Genomic DNA, 19,514 nt, shown 5'->3' on the forward strand with positions numbered 1-19,514 from the left:
CTGAGGGCCAACCGGCCGTCTACTATAAATTAGTTTCGAATACTTAAATGCTATATACATATACTTAATAATATGCCTGTGAAACTTGGACACAAACTAAATCAATTGCAAAAAGATCTTTTGAGATGTAGTTTGTAGCGAAATACTAGTAACGGTACCCTGGGAAGAAAGAAACAACAAGGAAGCACTAACAATGGCCAAACCTTTTGATGGCCATCATGGCAAGTAAAAACACACAATCAGACTCTGCTCCCAGAAGGAGGAAAAGAGGTAGACCAAGACGCAAATAGAATGACAACATCAGCATATGGAACAATAAACGCTATCAGGACTGCAAATTCCCATGAGCTCCAACCTGAAGATGGAAGCGTGAAGATGGAACGACACTGATCATGATGGTGATTTAATATACCCAATTAAATAACACACTAAATCACATTCTGGCACTAATTACTTACGTTGAAAAGTGACATGGAGTCCTGGAGTTGTTCCTCATAAATCGCGTATGTCCTGCTGTGCCTGAATGCAACATCTGATCCGGATGGATGGAGTGGCGCTTTCTATTGAAAACTTACAGACAAAGGGAACTGAAGATGAGATTCCATCTCCAAATTTGCCAATAGAAATTCACCCCAAAAAAGGAAAGAGTCATCACAAGACATCATGCATGAGGCATGCCCATTTTATGGGTCTATTACAGGGAGAGTGTTAGAATATTAAAATAATTTGTGTAATGAAACCCGGAGCTTCATTCCTAACCATAAACCATCACCGTTTTGGCTTCATGTCAAGTCAGGTTTTGCAGTCAAAGGAATCAAAAACAAAAAAAAAAACATCTTCACAGGCAAGTCACCAAATTTTCCCTTTTGGATTGAACATTGGACATTTTTACCCAGAAGTCCCCGATGACTTCCAAGGTTACTGGCATGACAAGGAGATCCCACTTGAGATGTTTTCCATGGAACACAGAGGAAAAGGTGTCATCATGATCTACGGTACTTTTTCCTTCAACGGAACAATCAAAGTTCAAGATGGTGGACGCCAATGTGAAGATGTTGTACCAGCCCTCGTGTGTGTGTGTGTGTGTGTGGTAATGACTGGGTTAGTTGAGTGGTTAGCACGCAGGCCACACGGCTAGGAGACCCAAGTTCAATTCCACCTCGACCTTCTCTGGGTACTCCGGTTTCCTCCCACATTCCAAAAACATGCTAGGTTAATTAGCCACTCCAAATTGTCCATAGGTATGAATGTGAGTGTGAATGGTTGTTTGTCTATATGTGATTGGCTGGCCACCAGTCCATGGTAGACCCCGCCTCTAGCCCCAAGACAGCTGGGATAGGCTCCAGCACCTCCACGACCCCCATGAGGATAAGTGGTAAAAATGGATGAATGAACTCTGCAGTACACAATCCAGACATGATTAAGGACAACGCAACATCTCTTTTGGACCATCTGATCTAGATCCAGTTGAGAACATTTGGGGATGGATGGCAAGGGAAGACCTTCAGATGGCGGATGCCCTTCATGAAGGCATCTTCACCACTTGGAGCAACGTTCCCACTGGCCTCCTGGAAACATGTTGTTGTTTTAGCTATAGCGTAGGATAAATAACACCAAACCTGAGGAATCACAGCACCTAATGTACTGGATGTCAGACCCCAAAGCGTATATTAGCGGCTTCTCTAGCTGTACTAAATACATATTAGCTTTAGATATTATGTAGTTTGGGCAAGTATTGTGATAACTGACATGTATTGTTGCAAATGTTATACTTCTGGCACTACGACCCAACTTCCATCCCAAAAAGATGCGTGCGCCGTAATTCCTTTTAATCTCAGCCCAACCATGACATCTTTGATCCTCTCTTTTCTTCCCCTCCACTCAGCGTAATATTAAAAAGTCCAAATATAAAGCCACGGCTTCCGCCTTCAGGAGAGCAAATCCTGGTCGTCTTCCATTAATAAGCGTTCATACACAAACAACAGCAACTTCGACACAGAGAGAATAATCAAATGTTCTGCCTTAACAGTCTTTGCCTTTTCCTCTTATTGCTTTATTCCCCAACGTCACGCTTTGTGGCGACTCAGAAGCTCAGCTTTCTTCCCAAAAAGCACCCGCTGCCAAGGTGAGACAAATATGAAGGAAACTTTCACCATTCCAGCCTAATCTTTCTTCCCCAACTCTGCATATTTATGCAAAGCATCACGGGCGCAAAGCCGTTTCAATGTTGTTTTTCTTCTTTTTGCTGCAAAATTGTTGCTGTCAAACAAGCCGGGGTGGCTAATAGTTTTCTAATAAGAGCTCACCTTTAATTTCAGTCAAACGAGGCAGTTGGTGAAGATTAGCAGAGGCAATTTTCTGCTTCAGATTCCATTATTAGAACACTCCTGCTATCACAAAGTTTCTCTTCATGAATAAAGAAAAGAATTAGGCTTTTTTTTTCTACTTGAGCTTGGATTATTACCTCGGGGCTATTGTTGCCGTTATCGCCTCTTCTTAGTGATTCATTCAGAAAGCTGAACAACTGTCAGCTTTTAAAGTCAAACATCAAGCGGCAGTGTAATTATAGTCATGTGGTATAGCCGCTCTTGGAAAGCTAGCTAACGCTCGTAATTGGCGCTTTATGCAACATTATTTATGAAGTACTAACCTTGATTTGGCCGATCACGCGCCTGTTGTAGTTTGCTTTTGAGGGGAGCCGTTTGGAATTCACAGTGTTGTTCGAAAACAACACTCACAGTAGTATTATGATATCGATGTACTGGGAGTGTAGTATACTGGGCGTTCCTACACCTTCGTTCAGCAGCGTGTCAATCTCAGGTGATGATGACTTTGTATTTAAACGAGCGAGCGACATATTTAGCCGTGGAGTTTGTGTCAATTCCATCATGAATGAAGTTTTGGCAAACCATTTGGGCAAAGATGGAACTATCCCATAGCGTAGCTCTGCCATTGGCCGTCACGCTGTTCCCATACAATGAAGAACATGATGGGAAGTCAGTGGTAAAGTTACCGACCCCACACTTAGATTCTGCTTGTTAGTGTTTAAAGGAAACCAAAGCCATGCTGCTACTCCAAATGGTTCAACGACAGCTTTACGTTTATTTTAGGTGGTAAAGTTTTATACTGTTTATACACGTTTCATCACTATTTCCTTCTCGTCTGCTCATTCTTTGCTAGAAACGTGGTTCTCAAGTGTCAAGGCTTGAGTCTACATTTCATCTTTTGGTGTTTTGATGATGACAATACTGTCTGACAATACTGTCAGTGCTCACATCTGCAGACTGAGACTACGTATTTTGATGCAAAGCCAACTATTTTAGTCGCCTGTTTTTATGTAACAATCATCAGCATCATTTATTCTGACATATATACCTGATGTGTGATAGATTGTCCGACATTTATAAGTAGCATGCAAAGGCATAACTTTACGGCACAGCAGCAGTCCGCTATCCTTGACGAACGACCTTGCGAGATAACGGCCAAAAAAATGAACCGTCCCGATGTGTGAGCTTTATTAAAGAACGTAAGCGATGTAGCAGAGGCAACATCTTCCACGAGCTGAGCAAGCGGCAAGCTTTGTCATTTCATACGTCACTGTCACATCCCCCCCCCCCCCCCCCACCCCCCCATCCACTTCCTCCTCCCGCGCCCCCACTCAGGTTGCATTCACTTTCCTTTTCATGAATATTCTCTCCTCCAATGATTAATTTAATCCTGTTTCTCCACCCTCCGCTGCACACTCACACACACTAGCAGATGCACACAACACACACAACACACACAACACACACAACACACACAACACACACAACACACATGCCACCGCAGAGCAATTTGGTCCACTTGGCCGTGCGTATACGTTATCTTGCACACAAGCACACACAGACATAATTCAGAATTCACGGATGCATGCTAACAAATGAATTGTGTGTATTTGTCAGTGAATGCAGGGAGACCTGAGCGCTTCCATATGTGAAGGATGCGTCGTTTAGAAATTGCTATGAGTCAAGCTCTCCTTTACGTTGGTGCGTGTTTGCTCAGCGTGGAAATAAACGCAGGTTCAAATGAAACAACCCTTTCCTGTCACGGCAAATGAAGCCATGCACGTCTGCTTCAAATTGAACACGAACGACGCTTCTTGTCTTTTGAACCGGACAGTGGTCCACACGAGCTGGGGAGCAGATCACCTTTTAGGAAATGACTTGTTTGCTGACCCGCCATTCACTAATGGGTGTTTTACCAGGCTTGGTACTTACACAAGCCTCAGTCTGAGAACATTAGCAACCCATTTCTGTATGACTCAGGACGGCACGGCTGGAACGGTCGCCTTGGGAATGGACCATTAACAGAAATCAACACATATCACCAACCAATTAAGATAAAAAGGCACACATAAATCTCATTAAATAAAGATTGACTGCAGAAGTGTTGTATTAAAGGTTGCTTTAAATCAGGGGTGGGCAAACTACGGCCCGGGGGCCACATCCGGACCGCCAAGTGTTTGAATACGGCCCGCCCAATCTTTCAAAAATATTTAATTTAAAGTCAACATACAACCTGGCATCATGGCCTGAGCCAACCTTTTGATGGTTTTATCAATTTTGTTGTTTGACATGGTCTGTTGTTTACAAAGTGCTCCTGAAAAAAGAGACACAAGCACATAATAAGAATAAAAATTAAAATAATAATTATTATATTATTATTATAACTATTATGATTATTATATTTATTATATTAATGCTAATTATTATATTAATTATATATAATAATATTGTTATATTTGCATATTTTACATAATAATAATATAATAATTATTATTTTAATTTTATTTTAATTATTATACTATTTTATTATTTTTTAAATATTTAAATATAAATATAAAATAATAAATAATAATAGCAGATTGCATGACAATTTTACAGATACAATAATACCAGGTGGACTGTTACGTGTAAAATATATAGTTTGCCCCCCCCGGAAATTTTGTTATATCGGCCCGCGAGTCAAAAAGTTTGCCCACCCCTGCTTTAAATGGTTGCCCCCCACCATTGTCGGCCCATAACAAGGCAAAAGATGACAAGCAACAGAGTACCGTAATGTACATCACATAAGAATAGTCAGCATATGTCAGAAATTGGCCAAATTTACTGGACTGGATATTGGAACAAATATATAACCCCAAAGCCCAAACTAAAAGCTTGGTTTAACAAGGTCAAGTTTATACTGTATAGAGAGCACTACTGCTGCAAAGTGCTATACAAGTAGAACAAAAATGGTATGATAATAGATATCATATAAAAGATATCATAAAGGTAGGAAGAAAAACAAGCTAAAAGATACAAATAAAAAAACATGAATATATCGCCGGCAGTACATTTACACTGCATGTACGTGATCGGTAGTCGTGTCGGTATCGGTTGATTTCACTCATGGATTGTCCGGATCGCTATCGGCATAAAACCCTGATCAGAACACTCCTAATTACAACCTGATTGTATAAATAAACAAACATGGTTTATCAACAATTACATTATTGACAATTAAAAGCACGGCAAAACAAGCGTCGTCCGATATCTGTATTCATCTCCCTCTCCCTTTTTTGGCTCATCCAATCAGCAGGCAGGACACATTGACGGCCTCGGAGTGGACCCTTATTGGGCCCGCCACCCCTAGTCGACTTTGAGTTTTGGCCCCCTGTGAAATTGCATTGTAACGCATGCAACCAGTTGACTGTATATAAATACTATTAGAGCATCCAACATTTTAATTTGTTGGTTAGCTGCTCTGAATATGTTTGTGCCCGTTTTATTTACGTTCATTGGTGTCTGAAACCTTTTCTAGGACAACCAGTGAACTGGAGTTGGCCATATTGAAGATTGGTAACAGTCCTTTACCTTCTACGGATGCGTTTCCATGTGTGCAGGCCGCGGCAGACTGCGTCGGTGTGCACTGAGCTGGAGACCAAGGTGCTCCAGTGTTACCGAGACAATCCCCAGCAGACTCTGCATTGCTCCAGCTTGGCCAAACAGTACATGACCTGCGTCCAGCAGGCCAAGAAGGTAGGTGTCAGTGTTTATTCATTCATTCATATAAGTTGGACACTTATTAAATACAAATTTAGATACACTATTAGTCAATGACAACACAAAAACAAAAGGTTATAAAGACAGCTTTGGGACTCGGCGAATAAGAGCGAGAGCCACTACCCACAAATGGCGAAAACATGAAACAATAATGAACCTTCCCAGGAGTGGCCAGCCAACCCAAATGACCCCAAGAGCTCACCGTAAAAGTAACGCCGCATTTCAGAAAAAGAACCTCATACCAACGGTAGAATATGGTGGTGGTAGTGTGATGGTCTGGGCTATGTTGCTGCCCCAGGACCTGAAATTTCATTGTCATTGACTAATATTTCAATTTGATGATCTGAAATATTTCAGTGTGACAAATATGCAAAAAAAAAAAAAGAAATCGGGAAGGGGGCAGACACTTTATTTTCACACCACTGTATTTTGTGTATATTGTATGTTAGCATGCTGAGGTAGCACACAATCCCCTTTGAGACACTAATTTGGGTCATTTGTTTGAATTCCAACATTTTCTTCCATAAGAAAATAATGGAAATACCAAACTGTCACGATGATAAACTTTAAACATCGTTAACTTGTAAGTTAATCACTTCAACACTTTTTATTGTTCTACATTTAGCCATGTAGGATCGTTTGGAGCTTTATTCTCTTCCAAACGACTTGTTGAAGGGGACAGAAGGAAAGCAGGTGATTACTCAAACCAGAATGAAAAGCGCGACACTGATATCCGAACAAGAAGGTGAAAATCCCTCCAATCTTGACTGCAAATCTTTTGATAAAGCGTCTGTGTTGGTTTTAAGGGGAATTGCGCGTTGGACAGATTTAAAAATCTCCAGCTGTCCATTGTTTGCACTTTGATAGGAAGATTACACCCTTATTAGTCTATTGAAATCAATTTTGCAATTGAAAGCTCGGAGAAGCATTCTTCTCTCTGTTGATGCTTTTACTGTTAGCGTTCCTACCCGCAGCTTATCTACAAAGTGCTTATTTTACCCCATTTTTCCATCAAACTGACAATAACAATGGCAGAACCCACTGATAAGGAGTGGTTAAAAGGAACAAAACAATACTTGGTGAATTTGGCTGTTTAAATAGCCCGTAAAATCATGGCAAACACAATAAAGCAATCTTTTCAAAGTTCTTTCAAAGATCCATTTGCCGCTGGGATGCTTCTTTGTGATGCAACTCTTTTTTTTATGAGGGTTTTGTGACGATTCATTGAGATTTTGACTTAAATGTGTTTTAGAAATAAAAGGAGAAAAGATCAGGGAAATTGGCATTTATATTGTGTGTAATATATCATTTTAAAGGGGAGCTGTTGTGTTTTTTCCACTTTGCTGACCTATAAATGTAGTCAGAATGTTGTATTCTCGTGTTAAACGTTTCAGATAATGAGTCCGTACATTTGGAAGTGAGCCCTGAAAGAATTTTGGGATGGCTCAAAATGCCGGGTTTCAGAAGGCGTGGTAAAACTGTCCCTTTGTGATGTCACAGAGGAGCGGCCTTCCTTATATGGGCGTGGCTGTAACCTAGATGAGCTCTGTACCCTCCCCTAAGCTCTGCTACTCTGCTTACGAAACTAGCTCAAGCAGAAGTTATTGTATTAGGAAGCACTCTGGGCGTGTGACCAATCACAGCGGAGTGGGCGTGCCCAGAGGTGGGCCATGGGTGGAATTAATTCAAACAAAACATTTTGGCGGGAAGCACACATCCAAGGAACTACAGATGGAATAGGTGCAGATTCTGCAAGATCTATAAAGTTTTCTGTGCGGGTTATTGTGCGGAACTGCTCTATAGGAGTACACAGCTCAATACAAGGGTCGGAAAATGAGCATAATTGATCCCCTTTAAGATAACATTACATATAGGTTGTAAAATGACCTGTATTGGGATATATTTTTTGTCCAGCCTTAGCCTACATTGTAGTGATTTACCACCGAGCGGTACACTTCAGTTCAATTCCCTGGTATGGTTCAACCAATCAACGGACAGCAGTGTGTCCAGCTCCATACGCAAAGCATATTGCAGTATAGATGGGGCGGTCCAAGACCCTTTTGAATAAATATGCAGAAACACGCATTACATTGAATGGCTTGGAGAAAACCAGACTTTAAATGTCACATTACTTTACCCTTCATCACAAATACTGTACCTAACTACTGTATATGCATCCATGATGTTTTCCAGGAATTGTCTTGTGTCTGTATTTGTTCTGGCTGTCGGACATTGTATTTTATATGAAAGCCGTGATAAATGACTAAAGTTCCATTCCAAATTTCAAAGGTCTGGGAAGTCAAATCTGCAACATTTGATCCTTTAAAACGTTCCAACCTTTCTATATGAGGATAATCTATGAGATGATATCGCTCTTTTCAAGACTGGCTCACACTAATCTTTTGAAAATGGTTGGCTTTTCAAGTTGACCTTTCGACTTCTAAAGAGCGCTCTATCCCAGGCTCAAACTTCAGAAGACGCCGAAATGTTGCTTGACTTAAGATATAGCCCAGTAAATACAAAATGGTCGCTATTTGTGGGTCCTGTTCAATTCCATCCCTACAATATCGCCACTTCCTCTCTCTCTCTTCCTGTCTTCCTGTCTACGTGTCCAACATGAACCTGCATGCCATCCACTCCTCCTTAGAACGTTCCAGCTGCTGTCACTGCTGGTATGTTTTTTTCTCTCACTTCCTATCCTCCACGCATCCATCTAGCCTATTAAGACCTCTTCCACCGCCTGTCAATGCACACTTTGTCACATTAGCCAGCGCATTAGTTCTGATCTGCACTGCTGGCCATGGTGCTCCGTCAAGACCTGATTTGGCAGACGTGACAGGTGCCTTGCCCCGCGCACATATAAACACACGGCCTGGAATAAGACTCCACATATTGCACAACCGCTGCCCTCTGATTGGCCCAAGGTCAGCTGGCATTGGCTCCCAGTCACCTGTGACCTTGGACAAGATGATAAGCAAAAGTAAATGAATAAAGCGTTCAAGGTCACACGATGCTTAGTATTTGTATCGTCTTGCTTTTCACCGTTTACAGCCACATCCGTGGGTCTGACACTTGGTCCGTGGGTCTGACACCTGATCCGTGGGTCTTACAACCTAACTTGGTTGTACATTATCAAACCTCTGCTCATCAATGATGTGTTCTTCTTCTTTCTCTTTTGGCTTTTCGCCACAGCAAATTAATCGCTGCCATCCAACTCTGTCTCTCTCACACCAACTACCTTCCAAGGCCTCTAACATGTAATGTCCCTCTGATGTACTCATTTGTGATCCTATCCATCCTGGTCCCTCCCAATGAGAATTAGATGTACAATGATGTGTACATTATTTTAAAAATCTACCGAAAGCCAACACCCATAAATCAATAAAGGATTACGGACATGAGATAACGTTGCATCTTTGTTACGATACAATTCAAAAAGCTGAGTTTAACACTCCACACACAAATCCTGAAGACAGTTTTTGAAGATCTCCACTCTGGTTTTCAAACTAAAATCTGCATGTGCAGCAGAGGCCAAAAAAATCAGCATTTTTGAAATATCCGTGTTGACGTGGACACGGCCTTAGTGTGATATTAGATTCAGTCGGTCTCAAGACCCCTCTGGACACGCACAAAGCTGGCCAGTCTATTAATAGATCATACCGCGCCAGCTGCTTAACACTTGCAAACTTATAAAAGTTTCAGTATTGCTTCAGGTGGGGTCGAGATAGAGCACTTAAGCTCCACCAAACATGACGAGTGCTCAATCTTTGGACTCGATAATGAAGTCAAATATTCTCTGCTCCAATGAAGTTCCCTCCATCCTAAGGGTGTTGCTCCTCATTAATTCCATAATCTTTTATTTGCCTCCTATGGATATAGCCGTACAAATAACCAGTGTAATGTTTTGGCTTTTCTTGGAATATGCAGTTCTGTTCGCTGACGAAGGTCAATGTAGGGTCTAACAGCAAGCCTTGGTATAGGTCCAGGACTTCTGTTTGACTCTAGAACTTCATTATTTGTACCGCTGTAGAGTGACTATTGGACTATTGGATGGCCTTGGAAGGACAAGAATACTTGTAACGCAACAGCATATATTTTTTCTCCTGAGGCACTAAACAGAAAAACCGTACTAACATCTAAATAAATGATATTTATATCAGGGCGGTAATTTGAATGTTAAGTCAACACAAAAGATGATGGCTTTGCTAAACCCTCCTGACAGTTTAGTTCTGTTCTGGTGGCAGCTTTGTTTTTGGCTGTTCTTTGAACTTTGGTCTATCTCAGTTATGACTTTCTCCGAGATCTCAATTTGAACGATTTCCACATACAAGAAGAGCAGACGCTCTTCAAGCATTTAGTTTGACCCCCATCTACTTGACCCAGTGACCACCGCAGCCGAGCGAATGCGACGTCACGTGCAATCCAGCAGTTCTGTCCATCACTTTGCATTTGTCAAGGAATCTGCCAATGGAAGCTCCCATCCTGCTTATCTGCTGTTTTCTGACTCTGTCTTGATTTGAGCATCAGTAGACTTTTTCTGTCTGTCACTTGAATTTCACCCAATTCATTATCTACAGAAGCCCGCCCTTCTTTGTATGTCACTCAACGGTGCTTTTTATGGTTTCACACACACACGTATGCAGGCAGGCCTTGAACGTGCTCTCCACTATCACCCCCGTCCCTCAGCGTCAGTCCCAGTCTGGGTCATTGTCATGCATATGGGACCTTATATGTGTGTGTGCTGTGCATCAGGATGCAGGCTAAAGGCTCTCTTATCGGGAGGTTGGGAGCGGCATTTTGTCTTTTCACTTTGACATTAGACTATTACACCTTATACGCCTTATACACCATATACACTTTATACACCTTATACGCCTTATACGCCTTATACACTTTATACACCATATACACCTTATACACCTTATACACCTTATACGCCTTATACACTTTATACACCTTATACACCATATACACTTTATACACTTTATACACCTTATACGCCTTATACGCCTTATACACCTTATACGCCTTATACACCTTATACACTTTATACACCTTATACACCTTATACACCTTATACACCTTATACACTTTATACACCTTATACACTTTATACACCATATACACCTTATACACTTTATACGCCTTATACGCCTTATACGCTTTATACACCTTATACGCCTTATACGCCTTATACACTTTATACACCATATACACCTTATACACTTTATACGCCTTATACGCCTTATACGCTTTATACACCTTATACGCCTTATACGCCTTATACACTTTATACACCATATACACCTTATACACTTTATACGCCTTATACGCCTTATACACCTTATACGCCTTATACACCTTATACACCTTATACGCCTTATACGCCTTATACACCTTATACACCTTATACGCCTTATACGCCTTATACACCTTATACACCTTATACACCTTATACACTTTATACACCTTCTACACCTTCTACACTTTATACACTTTATACGCTTTATACACTTTATACACCTTATACGCCTTATACGCCTTATACACCTTATACACTTTATACACTTTATACACCTTATACACCTTCTACACCTTATACACCTTATACACCTTATACACCTTATACAATATGCCTATTATTGTGGCCAGTGAAAGTGTATGCTGTGCTTTTTTGGCCTTGTGATATCATAAGCAAACATTCCCATTGATATAAAGATGAGTCAGCTCGTGGGCCCCAAGGACACCTCAAGGGAAAACAAGTGGCTGTAAAAGTTAGAATTTGGCAACGTCTACATCATCAGGATGCAGATTTTAATACGACACAATTCCAAATGAAACTTGCCATAAACACAAAGCCCACTCTGTGGGAGTCCGACTGTGACGGACCACACATCGATTGACACATACGTACTGTATGGCAGAAATGATATATTTCATGGAGAAATTGCAATTCCCGTGGCGTGTCAGACTACAAGTTTAAAGTCTTTCCCTCTCCTCATCTCTTCTCTTGCAACTTCCAACAAAAGCCCCCATTGTCAAAGTCACATTGAAGAATAAATGTTTCTCAGACCCCCACTTACCGCAAGTGTCATCACCCTCCTCCACAACACTCAACCGGGCTGGACCGCCAACCATTTGCGGGAGGCGAATGCTGTTGCTGCGCCTTTTAAAAAATCATCCATTGGGGCCTGCAGCATCCGAGAGACACTTGGCGTTTTATTCCACACACTTAACCCACTTAAGCCCATCAGTCTCCTGGAGGAAGCGTTTGGCCGCCCCGTGTGTGAGTGTGTTCTGGCCACAGAGATGCTCCATTAAGTACCACTCTGCTTTTACAATAATGATGGAATATATTGCTGCAACAAGTGAGTGGAACAGGTGGAATGAATATATACATAGAACTAGCGGTATTTCCAAAGGTAGAAGCATACGCTGTTCAAATTATGAATCTAAGTTGGAGCGTGCTGACGGAACTGTAAAAGCTGGTAGTGCGGCTCTGTCATCAAACCCTAGAATGGAGGACCAGTGTGTCTCGTATGCCCTGAAACTGTAACGATGGTCAAAGTGCAAATGTGATGCGACATGACTTGACCAAACACGGATCATCAGAGGGAAAGCATCCGCCCAATCTGATGTGAGAGCACGGAAACTGATAAAAGTACTTATTAACGAGGCCAAATACTTGAAGGATTTTTATGAAGGAACCATAGAATGTTGCATGCGGGCATGCCTAAGCAGCCGCCGTGTTAATGACTGTCATGTTGATAATCGCTAATCCAATGCGACCCGTGCGAGTAAATGAACAACCTCACCTGCTGAGTCACATTTCACCAATAAAGCGTGCGGAGGAAGAATTGAAGACTGACGCATAGCAGCTCAGACCCGGCGGGAGGGAATTGATCACACGATACACGGAAGTGGAAAGTAGCAGCAGGGATGAGGTGTTTAGCTGGGAGTATTGTATAGATTTCACCCAGCGTGTTGTCGAGGGTGGGGGCGCACACGGAGGAGAGAGCAGCTAATCTTTATGTGGCCTGTGCTTTACAGGATGGTCGCCTTGGAGATGATGGATGACGGAGCAAGGTGGAATGGAGCCCAGAGAGATAGAGACAGAAATATCTCAGCTAGTCTGTGCATGGATGCGTGTGATGCGTGTGTATATTCATATTCACACGTGCTTGCGTATTTCACTATTCTACCGTACGTGTCACCAAGCACGGTAATGTGGCAGGCAAGTCGTCGCCGCGGTGGTGACACCAACCAAAAATGTATGCTTCATGTTAGCTGATCATGCACAAGCTCGGTAATGACTCCTTTTACACGGATGATAGTCACAAGAGAGAAAAGGTTAGGTTTCTTCTCGATAAACTGATGCAAGCGAGAGATAGGTCCGCTTTGGAAGCAGCCTCCCGGATCGATAAGAATCGGCCATAAATGCTTACATTAATCGATTGTAGAGACATGCACTGGATGCCATGAGAAATCGGTCGCCAGTACGTCTCTTAAACAACACGGCAAAATGATGGTCCTCCATGCTCTGTAGATCACCAAGTCTTCAACACACCATGCCCTGGTTAAAATGGTGCATGCTTACTACTGGTATGACATTGGACTTTTCCAAGCTAACACAGCATGTCATTATTTGGAAAATATTGATTCATTAATAAAAGATTGCTGTCTTGTGGTTAAATTAAGGCACATTTAAGCATTCATTCATTTTCTACCGTTTATCCTCACAAGGGTTGCATGGGTGCTGGAGCCTATCCCAGCTGTCTTAGCTGGCGAGAGGCGAGGTACACCCTGGACTGGTGGCCAGCCAATCACAGGGCACATATAGACAAACAACCATTCACACTCACATTCATACCTATGGACAATTTGGAGTGGCTAATTAACCTAGCATGTTTTTGGAATGTGGGAGGAAACCGGAGTACCCGGAGAAAACCCACGCATGCACGGGGAGAACATGCAAACTCCACACAGAGATGGCCGAGGGTGGAATCGAACTCTGGTCTCCTAGCTGTGAGGCCTCGTTTGCCGTGCAGCCCACATTTAAGCAAATTGTACATATTTTTTTTTCCCAAATGAAGCATTTTCAAGCATAAAAATGGCTAAATGCATGGGTGGTAGCGGGGGTGTAAAACAAAAATAGAGTTAGTCTGTAGATTTTTAGACTTGTGTCTAAAAATAGACACAAAAATATTTTGTTCATTTGGAGCTGTTAATACGTACAAATATATATCATCCTGTCCTGTCTCATTTAGCTTTCTCTTCATTAAAAACAGTAAAAGGCATTAAAGAACAGATTAACTGACAAAACAATATTTTCTTTCAAAGACTAAAACACTCGTCTTCTTTGGCAGCTCATTAAGACTTTAGTTGATTAAGACTCGAGTTGATTGAAGTCTTTATGATGGCTTAAAAACGTGAAAACAAAACATCCGCATTGTAATCCTTACGCAGCATTGCAGGCGGAGATATTGTTTTGATGGCTGTCTGTTGATTTGTTTGTGCAAACCTTTAGTTAAAAAGGTTATTGAGTTCCGTTTGTCGTTTATATCGAGCTAGTTTTCAATTCCTTGATTAACTTTGTGTATGAAATACAAACAAAGTATGTAGTCAGTTCCTTCAGCTAAACCAACCAATGGGTAGATTGATCTAAAAACTAACCCGGTCCCGTTCCTGTAACCTCCTAACCGAATAGCCAGGAGAGGGCCAGGCAGGCCAGTTGGGCCACGAGACGGGAGAGTAACCAGTTTGTGTTTTTTCAAAAAAGGCATCCATAACTCCACTATTGTGTGTGATTGACAGTCTTTGCCTGGCAACCGTCTCCTGGCCTCCCGAGGGAAAGGTGAGCTGAGTGCCGTTTGCTCTGAGCGGAGAAGACAGTTATTGATTTTCTAGTTGTCTATTATTTTTGTTTTTCACCAAGAAAGGGCCAAGCGAGCCCGTGTTTTTTTTAATCATGTTTGTGTGTGCGTGTACGCCAGTCATGTGTCGTCGCTTGTGTGTTGAGGTGCGGTCGAGCCGTCGGCTCGATGCCGCCTATTAGCTGATGACTGCGGAAGTGCGAACGCGGTCTGTGTGTGCATCCTGTTGCTTTGACACTGGCTGCCGTTTGAATTAGACTTCTAGTCAACCGCCGCCGCAACAATCCACCAACGCCTCACGCTGCTCGCTAATTGGAGAGAAACTAGCAGGTGGAAAACATCCTTCTTTGTTGGGGGGGAGGAGAAGGTGTTGTGTTTATATCCAACGTCAGCCCAAACGTTGGCGTTTCAGAGAATCATATCAAAGTCAAAATGTGTCTAAAGTGAACAGATTTATCTGGAATATTCTATAGGAAGCCACGTAGACGCCACATCGTACAAGGACGCATCCAACATACGTACATGACTCCTTAAAAATGATACAGACATTTCTTACAGTACATTATACTAAACAATACACACCAGCTAGTATTTCTCACACCTCTGATCTTGTACACAGCCCACCTTGCCACCCTAACCATCTGGGGTCCAGGTCTTAGCATGACCTTCCGAACGTGTCCTTGTTTATCTGGCACATTCCAGATCCTTGACCACATGTAGATCTAGGAGAACTAGAGGCCGAGTCAACACCTTGAACTCTTTGTCATGAAACACAAAGCACTGAAACGAGCTGGTGGGTGTACCAGTCACGACCAGTACTACAGGAAACACCAAAGAGCTTAGTTGACGTTTAAGAGCAGGAGCCAATTGGAGGTCCCGGTAGCCCATAATGGCTAATTATCAGGAAAATAATAATAAGTAAATGGCAATCACATGTTGGATTTGGAGGAGCAGTCATCACGTGGATGCTAGATAAAACTTAAACTACGACACAAATGTTTTGCACACGGTTGAATATTTACTCCTTTTAAAATTGAAATACCGTTTAAATGTGTGTTTAAGAAAGCTGAATCCTACTGTTTTCAGTGTTTACATTTCAATAAATATTTGTTTAAAATTGAGACCTGTAATATTTGTTAATTGAGGGAGCAAAAGCAGTATCGGTCACAAATATGGGCCCGAGCAAAATCGGCTAAGGGTGATGGGAAAAAAAATCGGTATCGGCTGGGAAAAAAACATATCGGTCGATCCCTAGTGTGTACCATGACAGCACCAGGGCCAAGGGTTTATCAATGAGAGATCTTAAAACTCCATTCTTAAATTAAGATCAATTTAAAAAAAAAATTTTTTTTCAAAATATTTGGGGACCAAATTTTTTGGGGGGACCAATTTTTTTTGGGGGACCAAATTTTTTTTTTGTATCACAGGATGTATACACTCCATTTTGGTGTAACTTGCAGTCTGTCCAATTGATACCAGCATTGGCTGAATTCCACATTCAAGCATCAGCACCTCCATCTACCTGCATTTACCTTGACGTATCATTTGGACAAAAACTAATAAAACAGTAATGTAACACCATCATTCAGTACACTACATTCCCCCCCTCCCTATTGAAATCTGGTCAACCTACCCGTGTAAAGGAAAGGCGTGTAAAACGACTGAATGAATACCACCCACAAACGGACTTAGTCACCGCCACTGCTCTTCAATTGCTCCATTGTACCATCGACGGTGGCCTTGGGTCGTGGAAGGCTGTAGCGTTAGCATCTCTAGACATCCTACGCATTACCGTCTTTTTGAACGATTGTAGCACCGCCGCACTTCTGTTGGGGCGTGCTAGTATGTACATAGCGAAGCGGCGTCGTCTTCCATCCGGGGCGCACCTTGAGCTAGAATATTTGGCTGCCCTCCCTGCCCGGGGTGGCGAGCATAAAAAGCCTCTCCTGTCATTAAATTATCCAAGTGTGGCTGGCGACGCTCCAAATGCGGTCCCGAGGAATCACATTGAGCTGTGGGTACGGCGGGAGGTGCTTGGGGTCACTTGGAAATTCTGGAACGACTTCATACACTATGCATGAGGCGTAATGTCCCATCAAATCGCAACACATCCTGGCTCGCACGCGCGTCGGTGCACGCCCCCCGACAGAGCGCCTTCTCACCAGCGCGGCGGCGTTGGCCGGCACCTATGCTAACATGCGGCGTTCCCCTTTTATGTTTCACAACGTGAGCGGAACAGTAAAGCTAAATCCCCTTGTCACATTCGCCGCTCATCTCCAATTCGGCGGCTCGGGCTGCGATGCCCTCGGATGCACTTGGCAAGTCAGCGGCTAACCTGCCCGCCAGCGTATCTGCTCGCCAGCAGAGCATCCGGCTAGTTTGCATACTAACTTGCCTACCCGGCAGCCACAAGCTAATGCTTCACTAGCCTTGTCACCCCGCGTCTCCTCCCGTGGTCGGATGTTAGCATGCGTATCCACACATACGAAGGCGGGGCCTCGTCGTGCCCTGCGGGGACCGGCTCGGCTCTCGGCACCGCGGAAAGTCTACAACTCTGCACTAACTAGTGCAAACATTATTAGGGGTTATTGGGGGGGGGGGGGTTCAAACCGTATTGTACGATGTGCAAATTTACCAGCCTCAAAACGATCGGGGTGGAACGCTGGCTTGTAATCAGCCGTATTTATCACAGCGTAGCAAGCGTGCATCTTCTCCTTTGTCTCCTTAATGTCTGTGGAGCAACCTAGACATCTCATGGTAGCACCTAGATTGCTGTTCCACTTGTTTAGTTCAGGGAACCACGTTGGATTCTTTAGCACGTTGCGCGTTGACTGTTGGCGACTCGTATCTACTGAAAGGAAACGACGATAACACGACTAAGGAACGTAAACAGAAAGCCACTTCAGTTGATTCTAAATGGAAATAAGCAGAAGACCAAGATAAGAAGAAGCGCATCTTCAACACCGAGACCCTTCACCCTGCTTGCTCTGCATTATTTACCATCTTCTGGTGCTGTCACATCACTCGGCCGCCCAAGACGGCTAACCAGTAAAGGCAGTTAGAAGCCCGTGGCTTTGATGGTCCATTTAGCAAACAGAATGAAATCAAATCCTTTTTTGTCCCGAGAACCGGTCGCCATCTCCAGTCCTTCACGTCCGACATGGAAATGCGCCGCTGGAAGAATTCTCTTCAGTTCTCCAGACTTCCCTCACTGCACCGCATCGAGTCCCTCAATTGGCGATTCCTTCCACTGCGGCGATGTAAAGTTTTAAATTGAGCTTCTCTTCTCTCCCGTCCCTCCTTGTCTCTTGCAGGGCTCGCTGACCAATCACGGATGAGAAGCCCCGAGCGAGAGAGCATGAAGAGCAGAAGTGAAGAAGAGGGGAGCATGTCAAATCCATCCAATTTCTGCACCCCTCTGTGCTTCTGTTAGCCATCCATCCATTTATTTATTTAGCCGGCGCCGCTGAAGAGCCTCCTTCTGGCTTTTTGAGTGTATTATCCTGATTTGTCTCTGGAGCATCTGATGCCGTGATTTATTGTCAGGTTGCACCGGCACACCCCGGCCGTCTCGGAAATAAATCCAGGTGATCCGGCGGTGATGAGACTGCGGCTCGTGTGTCTTTTGTGTTTGGCCGGAGCGACGGAGTGTGTGCGATGGCTGCCTCTTGTCACGCCATGCTAATCGCCGCTGGAAACGGCTTCGTGCGCATCCTTCTTCCAACGCCTAGCGGGCCCAGGGGCTTGGTTTTGTGGCGTGCTTGTGATTTCATTAAGCGAGGGAAGCCAAGGAAATGAGGTATAAATGAAGTAGAGGACAGATGAATAGTCAAGTGAGCATGGATTTGTGTGTGTGCGTGTGTGTGTGTGTGTGTGTGTGTTGCGTTCATCCCTGGGATTGTGGGTTCTGCTATATATAATGAATCCATGTCCACTCATGTGGTCATGTGAAGGTTCATGTATGAATGCACACGAGCAACACGGGCCCCGTATTGTCCCTGCTACTACTGCTACTGTTGCCATGGTGACGGCTTTGCTTTGTGCGAGCGGCAAGGTGTGGAGGAACCTTCCAGATAACCCCTGAGGTCAGCTCACAGAGGTACGGCTCGCCGCATCACGGCACTCACACGCTTAACCCTTCCACCCTGGTGGACAAACAACATACATGAACTTATTGTTTGTTCACATGATGAACAACATGCGTGTCTGCTTTTTTTGTGTCTGACCAGGGTCGATGAAGCGTTGAAATGTGGTAACAAAATATTAGGAATAGACTTCCAAACATGACCCAATCAGAAGATGGAAGATGCTGATGTTGCTGTCGGTCCTGTCAGGTGAGTCCGAAATCTGATTGTTGGAAACCGTTCTGTTCCTAAAAGTGTTTAAGTGATGGGCCAGCACTCCTGATTCTGAAGGCCCTGGGCAGATTCCACACGTGGAAGCCAGTATCTAACATACGTACAGTTGTCCTCACTTCTTGTTGTTGGTTCATTAAATCATATCATCCTTATGGTAATGGTAATGGTAACGGTAATGGTAATGGTAATGGTAATGG

At 43.3% G+C, this 19,514-nt stretch overlaps 1 protein-coding gene across 1 annotated transcript in view; it reads left to right on the plus strand.

The window, feature by feature from the left end:
* The window catches only part of chchd6b (coiled-coil-helix-coiled-coil-helix domain containing 6b), a 45,802-nt gene extending 27,236 nt beyond the window's left edge, over positions 1-18,566 (plus strand). The window contains exons 8-9 of the mRNA XM_058054598.1: positions 5,927-6,062; positions 18,274-18,566. Coding sequence (XP_057910581.1) covers positions 5,927-6,062; positions 18,274-18,297 — 160 coding nt within the window. The 3' untranslated portion in view covers positions 18,298-18,566. The remainder of the gene's footprint in view (positions 1-5,926; positions 6,063-18,273) is intronic.
* The last annotated feature ends 948 nt before the right edge of the window (positions 18,567-19,514 follow it).

The sequence above is a fragment of the Doryrhamphus excisus genome, chromosome 18 (genome assembly GCF_030265055.1).
Source record: "Doryrhamphus excisus isolate RoL2022-K1 chromosome 18, RoL_Dexc_1.0, whole genome shotgun sequence".
NCBI lineage: Eukaryota > Metazoa > Chordata > Actinopteri > Syngnathiformes > Syngnathidae > Doryrhamphus > Doryrhamphus excisus.